This window comes from Heloderma suspectum, chromosome 2 (assembly GCF_057233095.1).
Source record: "Heloderma suspectum isolate Gila_16-S chromosome 2, 16-S_ref, whole genome shotgun sequence".
Taxonomy (NCBI): Eukaryota; Metazoa; Chordata; class Lepidosauria; order Squamata; family Helodermatidae; genus Heloderma; species Heloderma suspectum.
The window spans coordinates 232832556-232842536 of NC_139459.1; the positions used below are offsets into that span (position 1 = coordinate 232832556).

General features: G+C 50.3%; 1 protein-coding gene across 2 annotated transcripts in view; it reads right to left on the bottom strand.

Moving 5' to 3' along the window:
- LOC146354242 (C-type lectin domain family 4 member G-like) overlaps positions 1–9981 on the bottom strand; it is a 53995-nt gene that overhangs the window by 20956 nt on the left and 23058 nt on the right. Inside the window, exon 2 of one of the 2 annotated variants that reach the window (XM_084838462.1) lies at positions 3750–3899. The exons of the other annotated variant lie outside the window; for it this stretch is intronic. Within the exon in view, the coding sequence (XP_084694588.1) occupies positions 3750–3899 (150 nt within the window). The remainder of the gene's footprint in view (positions 1–3749; positions 3900–9981) is intronic. 2 annotated transcript variants of the gene reach the window in all.

The following is a 9981-nucleotide window of genomic DNA, read 5'->3' on the forward strand; positions in this document are numbered from 1 at the left end:
AAGTATTTCCTTTTATCTCTCCTGAATCTCCCACCAATCAACTTCATGAGATGAGCCGGAGTTCTGGTACTGAGAGGGAGAGAAACATGTTTCCCTATCCACTTTCTCCACTCCATGCAGAATTTTGTACACCTCTATCATGTTTCCCCTCACTTGCCTAAGCCTCAGGCATTGTAACTTTCCCTCATAGGGGAGATGCTCCAGCCCCTTGATCATTTTAGTTGCCCTTTTCTGCCCTTTTTCCAACTCTACCCTTTTTCAGATGCGGTGACCAGAACTATACACAGTATTCCAAGTGTGGTCACACCATAGATTTGTAGAAGATCATTCTTATAAGATCTTTTCTAAGGTTATTCTCAGCAGCACCCTCAACGAACTACAATTCCCAGGATTCTTTTGGAGAAACCATGACAGCTAAACTGGAATCAAACTAATATGAATTCGTAGGGTAGTAGATTGCCCAGCCTCAACCTTCTCTCTTTCCCAATGTACAACATGCGTCACATTCAGCATCCTTCTGAATCTGGCTGAACTCAGCAAAAGAGATTGCTGTCCTCTGGCACTGGATCCTAGGCTGATGAAAGCAGGAAGCAGCAATGTCCCTGATGCGACCATCTCTAGGAGCACAAACCACAAACGGAAGGAAAGAGCAGGAAGTCAGCTGCGAACCCAGTGAATGGATCATGCAGTGGAAGGAAACTGTTGTTCCCTGAGCTATTGAGCAACAAAGGGCCATCTGGCCTCAACCACAAGATGCTGTTGTGGACATAAGGAGGCCACCACAGACCAGGGTCCAGACAAATCAATTTTGCCCAGTATTGCCTGCTCTAGGGAGTGCTGTGGAGTCTGCGGGGCACCAGAGGGGAAACTGGTGGCTTGCCATCGAAATTTGGCAACGAACCGCAACAGACTGCTGAAAGGGTAAAACAGCTTGTTCTCAAGCTAACGTTGACTCTTTTCACACTCCGGAGTGCTAAAATGGCTGGTTCGGGGCTGGGTTTTCTTTTTTTGCTGCTGTCACATTCAGTGGTGCAGTGTTAGGGCACTGGGGGCCACACCAGGGGCGGGATGTGGTCCTCCCTTGCCCTGTTCCAAGCATAGGAAACAGCATGGTGGAAGCAGTGAAAAAAAGAGTTTAATCATGGCATTTAAGGGCAGATGAGACTGCACACAGTGGAGTCAGGAGGAGCAAGAACAGGACTAAGAAGGAATGGGAGATATAGTCAGGAAGGAGAAGTGGTTTTCGTTAAGGATGCATCAGGCACCATAGAGCAGGGGTGGACAGACTTCAGGCTTGTGGGATCTATTTTGTTTTTTCCTAGGACCCCGAGATGCCCCCATGAGAGCCTAGTGCAAAAGACATAGTCAGCATTCAAAATTCTGAACCCACAATTTTTTTTTGAGAACCACAACTGAACAGAGCTCACAGCCCTTCCACATAGAGTTCCATCCCTGGTTACCCTCAGCTTTCTTAATTTCAGCAGTATAATTTGGCTCAGGAGAGTAGTCTGTTTTGCTGCTATTGCTAAACAATTGGGAGTCAGAAATCACCCAGAGATCTACCAGTACATTCTGATCTACCTTCTGCCCATCCTTGCTGTAGAGCTGGTGCAGAGTTAAGAAGAAGCACAGCAGTGGGAGAAAAAGACGGTTTGGTGGCCAGGGTGGCCAGGGTGTAACAGTGGGTGTGATGTTGACTTTTCCTGTGAGAAACCCTGATTCAGACCCCTACAGAGTATTAGTAGTGAATGCCCTATGGCCCACTACTAAATCAATGGAAAGGAAAGGTTCCTCCTGTGCAAGCACCGGGTCGTTACTGACCCCTAGGGGGACGCCGCTTACGCTGGCGTTTTCATGGCAGACTATAGCGGGGTGGTTTGCCATTGCCTTCCCCAGTCGTGACCACCTTTCCCCCAGCAAGCTGGGTACTCATTTAACCGACCTCGGAAGGATGGAGGGCTGAGTCGACCTGAGCCAGCTACCTGAGACCCGGCTTCCGCTGGGATCGAACTCAGGTCGTGGGGAGTGTCGGTTGCAATACTGCCGCCTACCACTCTGCGCCACACGAGGCTCTAAATCAATGGAAATGAATGATAAATGGAACATTAGCACTCACTCTGTGATGCTGGGAAAGACCTTTTTAGCCCTATCCCAGCCTACCACACAGAATTAGTGGCCTAGTTCACATAGAGGCAGCAAACCTGTGTCCATTGGAGGCTGGTGGTTCTGATTTCGGTGGATCCATTTTGGATTTCAGTCAGAACCAGCCAGAACTCTAAAGAAGCTATCCAAGGTACTGCACCCTAGCCCCAAACTAGGTTCAGCACCTTGGGTGGCTCCTTTGGAGTTCTGACTGGTTCTGACTGAAACCTAGAATGGATTCACTGCCCCACCGGAGTCAGAGCCACCGGCCCCTACTGCCTGTGTCTGAGCTTTACCACTTCAGCTGCAGATTAGAAACATCGGAAGCTGCCTCCTGCTGAGTCAGACCATCAGACCGTCTAGCTCGGTATCGTCCACACTGACTGGCAGCGTCTCCCCAGGGCTCCAGACGGGGACTTGCCCAGCCCTACCTAGAGATGCTAGACCAGCCTTCCCTCGCCAGGCACTCTCCGAATGTTTTAGATTTCATCTCCCATCAGGATGGCCAATGGTCGGGAACGATGGGAGTTGTCGTCCATCTGGAGGCCTCCAGCATGGAGAAGGCTGTGCTAGTGTCAGTTAAACCTGGGACCTTTGGCATGCAAGGTCTGCCCTGGGCCACCAAGCTCCAGGGGCTCACGTGATGGAATGCTCCTCCGAACAAAAAAAGAATCCCCCACACCCAGAAAGCCAGCATGACAGACAGATGGCAAGGTCAGGGCCCTTCTCCCTGACTTCTAGTTTTCTACACGCATGTAATTTTTTAAACATTGCATGAAGGAGAATTCGGTCTTGTGATCCTCTTCTGCCGCAGTTTGAGGAGGTACAGCAGACACAGGTCTAGCGCCTTGGTGAGAACTAGGCTGCTGCGAGGATAGAATGGGATTTGTAAAGCACTTTATACACTTCGGCTGCAATCCTATGAACGCTATCCTGGGAGTAAGCCTCGCTGAATTCAATGGGTCTTACTTCTGAGTAAGTACTTCTGTATAGGATTGCACTATTAGTTCATAGCTGAGGCATTTTCGTTCCCACTTAGATGCCCACGACTCTCACATAGCATTAGCACTTGCAACTGGCCATGTTTGTAAATTACAGTGCAATCCCATAGGTGCCTACTCCGAAGTAAGTCCCAGGGTGTTCAGTAGGACTTACTCCCTGCTATGTGGGCCATAAAATAACATTGCCATCATAATGTTACTAAAACACTTTCCAGAGTTACGTCAAACTTCTCCCCTCAACAAAACAACCTCCTGTTACAGAGATGGGCAATCACTTCCACTCACTCTCACTCTCTCCTGAAAGAACTGGATCCTGTGTACCATAGGAGCCCATCCTGCCCTCCTCACAAACAGCCTTCCAGTTGTTTCTGATCAAGCAGTAAAAGAGGACAAATTAATCCTCTTTTTCTGGGCATCCGCTCCCAACCTGGTGCCCTCTGGATGTTTTGGATTTCAATTCCCATCAGCCCCACCTAGCATGGCCTATGACAGGAATGCTAGGAACTGTAGCCCAAAACATCTGGAGGGCACCAGGTCAGGTAAAGGGTTTGCTTTGGCTGGGCTGGAGGGCGATCATTCCTGGATCTGGCCAGAGGTGGCCTTTACCTGCTCTCTTTGGTATCATGCCATCTTTGTTCACAGTGCACTCAGGTTCTTCACACCTCCTGTAGATTCCTCCATGTGCCATTCTGGCCAGTCTCTGTGAGTCTCTGCTCTTGGCCACTTTAATATCAACTGAAGATCTTGGGGTCTTTACTGAGGAAAGGAAATGCGCACATGAGACCGCCTTCCTCTTTTCAGAGAGCCCTCCTCTTGTGGCTGTCACTTCCCCATGAAAGTTCTTGGAAATCTTCCTGCAAGAATCTCTGCATGCACCCCTGTGCACTGATTTGCAGGGCCTCCTCGGAGCAGAACTGAGTGTTCAGCCCATTCGTAACTGGCATTCGGTATTGTCTTGAACACAGCAGAGCCCTTGTGTGCCAGAGCACACCAGCCATCCGAATTCCCTCAGGGATAGGGGTACTGTGGTGTAGGACCAGCATGTGCTGCTGATTTGGACCCCCACAAAGTGGAGCCGGATGCTGAATGTGACGATTCCCTAGGCTGTGTGCTCTCTGTCCAAAATAGTTCAGCAGTGTCAGCAAGTTGCAGGGGTGGAGTGGTGGGATGCCAACTGTTGTGCTTCCCACCTCGCAGTCACTCCAAGCCCCTGAAATAACGGGAGAGGTATTCACCTCTTGTGCAGTGAGAGGAGAAGCAGAGCTATGCCACTGAGCCCCGCTGATGTGGTTTGGCCACACAAGCACCCCTCTGGCCACAAGACTGGCGAGGGTGAGAAGGGCTCTGAGCACACAGAGCTCCTGTGTGTGAGGGAGAGGTCCTGACCAGCCCATGACCCCACTCCACCTGGGGGAGTTCAGCACACATACTTTGGTGTGTGCCTAGGACCCCTTCTCATGCTCCCTGAACACATGGCTAGAGGGGGCCGGAGTAGTGCATAACACAACCAGAGGCAGTAGGGTGAGTCCCCACAGCCTGCATCATGCCTGTTTTAAAAACGTAAGGGGGGGATCCATCTGAGCCTCCTTCAGTACTACTTCGATTGAGGTATTAACTATTACTGTTTTTGCTTCACTAGAGAGGCGAGGTGGGTGGGTGGCAATTGGAGAGAGAGCCTTTTTGGTGGTGGAAAGCCCACACCAGTTAGGTCTGCCTGGCCGTTAGGTCAATGTTAAGCTTTAGTCGGCAGGTGAAGAGCACACCTTTGTATTTGCTCAACTTTTTTGTGAACTGATCTTTTAAAGTCTTCCAGCAATTTCTGGAGAGGTGGCCATGTTAGTCTGTGGCAGTAAAATCAACAGAGAGTCTTGGGGCTCTTAAAGATTAACCTGAAAGATTAACAGATTTATCCGCGAAAGCCTATGCCATAATGAATCTGTAAGTCTTTGAGGTGTCACGGGACTTTTCATTTTTCAGTTTCTTGTGGAGGTGCTTTATAGGTTGTTTTTACTGGTTGTTTTATTTGCTGCTCAGTACATTGTTATGCTTTACATGTCGCCAGATTCAATTTTTATACGTTGTGCTTTTTTATGTGGTTCTTTTAAAATAACAAGTTAAGAACAGCACAAAACAATGTAACATAAAAACTATAAACCGATACTTTTAGTATTGTATGCTGAGCTGAAAGCAATTAAGTAGAAAAGCAGCTAATATATTCTGGAATTAATTAATTGATTGATTGAGTAAAGCTGCAATCCTAGGCACACTTATGTAGGAGTAAGCCCATTGCATTCAGTGGGAGTTACCTCTGAGTAGACCTGCATAGGCTTGCACTGGCTCGTGTGGCAACTGCTTTTCCACCCAAGACAGTTAATCAGCTGTTAATCCACTGTATCCGCTTTTGGTTTTGTTGCAGAATTGAGATCCAAGCACTACACAAACAGTGTTTCCTTTTCTGCTTTTCTACTACATAATCTCTAGGTGGCACTGTGGTAGAGCGGAATAGCACAAATACACCAGTGGAAAAAGCATGTTCTTTTGCTTTTTAAAAATAATACCGCTTTTTCCTTGCTCTAAAAATACTGGCTGAAAGTGCTGGTTAGACAGAAGCAAAACAGGAGTGTCATGATGTTGTCTAAGGGCACAATCCTATGGGGATAGGCGGCCGCTTCCGAACTCGGAGGCGACTGCCTATCCAATGCAGGGCAGAAGCATGGAGGGGATTGTTCCCTCCATGCTTCTCCTGCCCTGCATTTGCGGCTAGTCAGACAATTTCGGCTGTCTAGCCATGGGAGGGAGGAGCAGGGGAGGAGGCTGACAAACGACACATAGGATGTGTTGTACCAGCATTTCCGCCCGCCCCGGAACACCCCCCGGAATGCCCCGTTTTGGCCGCTCTGCACTCCTCTTGTGAGCACACAGCATGGGGCTGTTCCGTGCTGCCTGCAAGGCAGCATGGAAGGGGGGGAAGGTCAGTTCTCCAGAAACCGACCTCGGAGTGCAGGCTCCGAGGTCAGTTCCCGGAAAACCAGATATCCTGTGGCTGTCTAGCCACTGACTAGCAGCCATAGGATTGCTCCCTAAAGAACCCATAAACAACTGTGAATAGAGAATGATGAGCACATGATAAATGCCTCGTGCAGAAAAGCCCACCTTCCAGTGCTTTCAGATGCAGCCCTTATATCCTTCATGTTCCTTCTGAGATGATGAGGTTCATCATCTCAGGCTCTCAAGATTTGATGTCTGTGAGTCATGGCTGTCAAGGGGGGACTTCTGGAGAAAGAGGTTGTGAAACCAAGGCGGCCGGCCTATTCTCTGGTAATGGATGGACCTCTCATACATTTCTCAACAAAAGGAATTTTTGTTCCTTAGAAAAGAACAGTTGACACAAAAATTTACTTCCAGCATTTCCTTTGATTCATGCCTCTAGGCAGGAAAACCTATGGCTCATAACAGCGCTGAGGAGCTTGCTACACCTTACATGCAGACAAGCGCAACACTGCCCATACCTCATTTTTAGGAAGGAAAACTGGCTTTGGGAGAAGGGGAGTGAGAGTGGAGGAACAGCGAGCAGCAGGAGTGCTTAAGCACTTTCCCTACCTGCTGCTTTCCCGCACCAGATCAGCTCTCCGGTGGCTTTTCTTCCTCCAGGCCTCCAAATGTATGCTGCACTTGGAATCCACGTGAGCGAAAAGCCACTGGGGTGTGTGTGTGTAACTGAAGTGGTCAATGGTTGATGGGGAAACGGTTAAGCAGTCTTCCACTGTTCCTCCACTCTAAATTATTTTTTGACCTCACTAAGGTCCTCTTCGGAGGCCCTCATCTCGGCACCACACTTTCTGAGGTGAGGAGGGTGACCACTGAAGGCATTCTCAGACATGCTACCCCACCTTTCCCTGGCACCTGCTCTTCTGTTTCCTTGGTGCTATGAGAAGACCTTTTTATTTTTCCAGGTCTTTCCAATTCTGGTTCTATGCTGCAATGGCAATTTTTAAAAATACTGTTCTGTTCTTTCTATTTTTTAATTTAAAAAAAATTATATTGGTTTTACTGTTTGCATTTTTGTTTGATTATTACCTCCCCTAGAATTTGTGATATTGACGGGCAGGGTGAAAACATCTTAAATAAAATAAAAGGAACAGATTCTCCTCACCCACTTTAGATTTTATTACTGTACTTATTTAAACCTGGTTTTAACCTGTTTTATTGTGTGACCGGCTCTGAGAACATTTTGTTATGGGGGGCATCACCATCATCATCACAACAATGCTTTCCTTAAAATTAGTTTGCATTGTTAGCCCGTGGCAGGAGGGCAGCATACCAGGATGCCCTCAATGATATCTGAATCACAGGACCACTGTTTCTCTTTACTTTTTTCTTCACATCAGTATTCAGTTTCCTGGACTAGAGACAGATAAGTCTGAATGGTGTCTGGAAGAGGCTTTAATTCCCATGGTGCACATCACGCACAGAGTTTTTTCTAACATTCAGGGGCAGAGTCGCCCCACCCCTTCCCCTCCCGCATTATTCACACAGTTTAGCAGCAGAAATTGAGAATGTAACTCCCTTTGCAGCGTGGCACTGGTACTGCGCTCTGTGGCTTCATGTTCCATCACACCAGCTGGTCAAATAGTGCCTGCATGCCACTCATGTATGCACAAAGCATCCCCCCAGCCCCGCCCCCAGCCCCGAAAAAGCACTGGGGAAAGCCTTTCCAGGAGGGCATCTGGGGGAATGCTCCCCTGAAAGCTGTGCCTGTGATGTCGCTGATGTGCTCCTGCAAGCCATCCTCAGCTGATGCAGAAGGACCCCATCCTTCCCATGGCCATGTCAGGGTGGACACTAACCCCACAGAATCCCAGAGTAGTTCTGATTCTGAGGAAGAGCAGCCACTCCTGGGAGAGGAGCGCGCTCATCTTTCCTAGGGCCAACAGCTGACGGAGATTCCCCCCACCAGCATTCCTAGATTAGATAGCAGTCCTGGGAGTGACAGAGCGCGGGAAGCAGACTTGATGGACGCACCATGCCGACGCAGAGAGCGGCGCCAAATGTAGGGCACGGAAAGGAGGCGTAGTGCCTGGTTGGCGCGCAAACAACGGCTGTGCCCAGAGGATCCAAGGGAAAAGGGGAAGGACTCTCCCTAGCCCTTAAGTTCAGGGGTCTGCCAGTAATTCCCTTTCAAACAGGGACCAACTGTTCCAACATAGGGCATAGGTACTTTGCTGCTCATTTCTAGTTGCTAACAGTAGAGTTGTTAAGTTGTAAAAGAGGAATAAAGCTTTGAAAAGAATCAATTTGTCTGTGTCTGGACTTGGCTACTGGATTAGACTGAGAGAGGCCTCCAAGGAGCCCTTGACAGCTTGGTCCCCGTTCCTCGTTTTTTTCCCTCTCTCTCTCGCTTCTCCTATTGCCTTATGGAGGGTGCCGGGGACCTGGTGGTGCAAGCTCTGGCGCAAGAGAACCAGATGCTCCGTGATCAGATGGCTGAACTGATGGCTGCTGTGCAGAATCTACAGGCTGCGGTTCAACCCCCTCCACCTCCGATTCCCCCCCACCGCAAGTGCCCGGTGGCATTGCCAGAGAAGTTTTCTGGTGAGAAAGGACTTTTTCAGATTTTTAGGGCCCAGTTGGAGCTGTATATGCGCCTTCAGCCTGAGGATTTCCAGATGGAACAGGTTCGTGTGGGTTTCATCATTAACCTACTTTCAGGCATGGCAGCTAGATGGGCTTCGGGTCTCCTTCTCGCTAATGACCCCCTGCTCGGGGATTATCAAGGTTTCATGACAGCGATGGCCCTTTTTTCGGTGACCCCCTGCGCACGCTTCTCGGGAGATTCGCCGCCTCAGGCAGGGCAAGGACTCAGTTTCCAGCTACGCTACAACTTTTCGCTTGCTGATGCAGGATTTACACTGGAATGATGCCGCGCTAGTGGCTCAGTTTTTGGACGGTTTGAACGACGAGATCTTAGATGAGTTGGCGCGCACGCCCAGCCCGCCTGCTTTGGAGGACCTCATCCAGACCTGCCTTCAGATAGATTAGTCAGCTGGAGGGGCGCCAGCAGACCCGGTGGGGCGCCGGGTCAGCTGGAGTGGCGCCAGCAGACCCGGCGGGGCGCCGGGGGCTGGGATTTCCCTCCTCCCATTCCCCCACGTTTCCTGCCCCCTCCCCCACCCCCCACTCCGGCGCTGGGGGTGGAGGAGACCCCGATGCAGCTGGGAGCTACCCGAGCCCCACTGCCACCAGAGCTTGAGCGCCGGCGAGCTGAGCGCCGATGTTTTCAATGTGGAAAGCTGGGGCATTTCGCCAAGACCTGCCAAGTTAGATCCGCAGCTCCGCTGCCTCCCCCTCCTCTCCTTCCCCCTCCTCCTCGTCCCAAGGCCTGACTAGACTGCCCCCCAAGCTTGTTGGGGGCCTCCAGTGTGGGGGTCAGTTCCCCACCTGGTGGGTGCCTTCCCCAACCCCCCACCCTCCCATCTGCTGTTGCATGTTCACCTCCGCTCCTCCCAGTGGGGTGGGGTGGAGGCCCTAGCTTTAGTGGACTCAGGGGCTACGACCAGTTTCATGGATGAGACCTTTGCCCTCTTCCACAAGATTCCTACCCTGCCCCTTCCTGCCCCCTTGGCAGTGGAGACCATCGATGGACGTCCTCTCTCTTCGGGCGCGGTGACCCGTATTACAGTTCCACTCACTCTGCGCGCCCAGTCCCACGTTGAGCAGATTCAGTTTCACTTAGCCAAGGTTCCCTTATACCCAATCGTGCTGAGTGTTTCCTGGCGCTCTAAGCACAACCCTCAGATTTCTTGGGGGCTTCAGCAAGTGGAGTTTGCATCTCCCTACT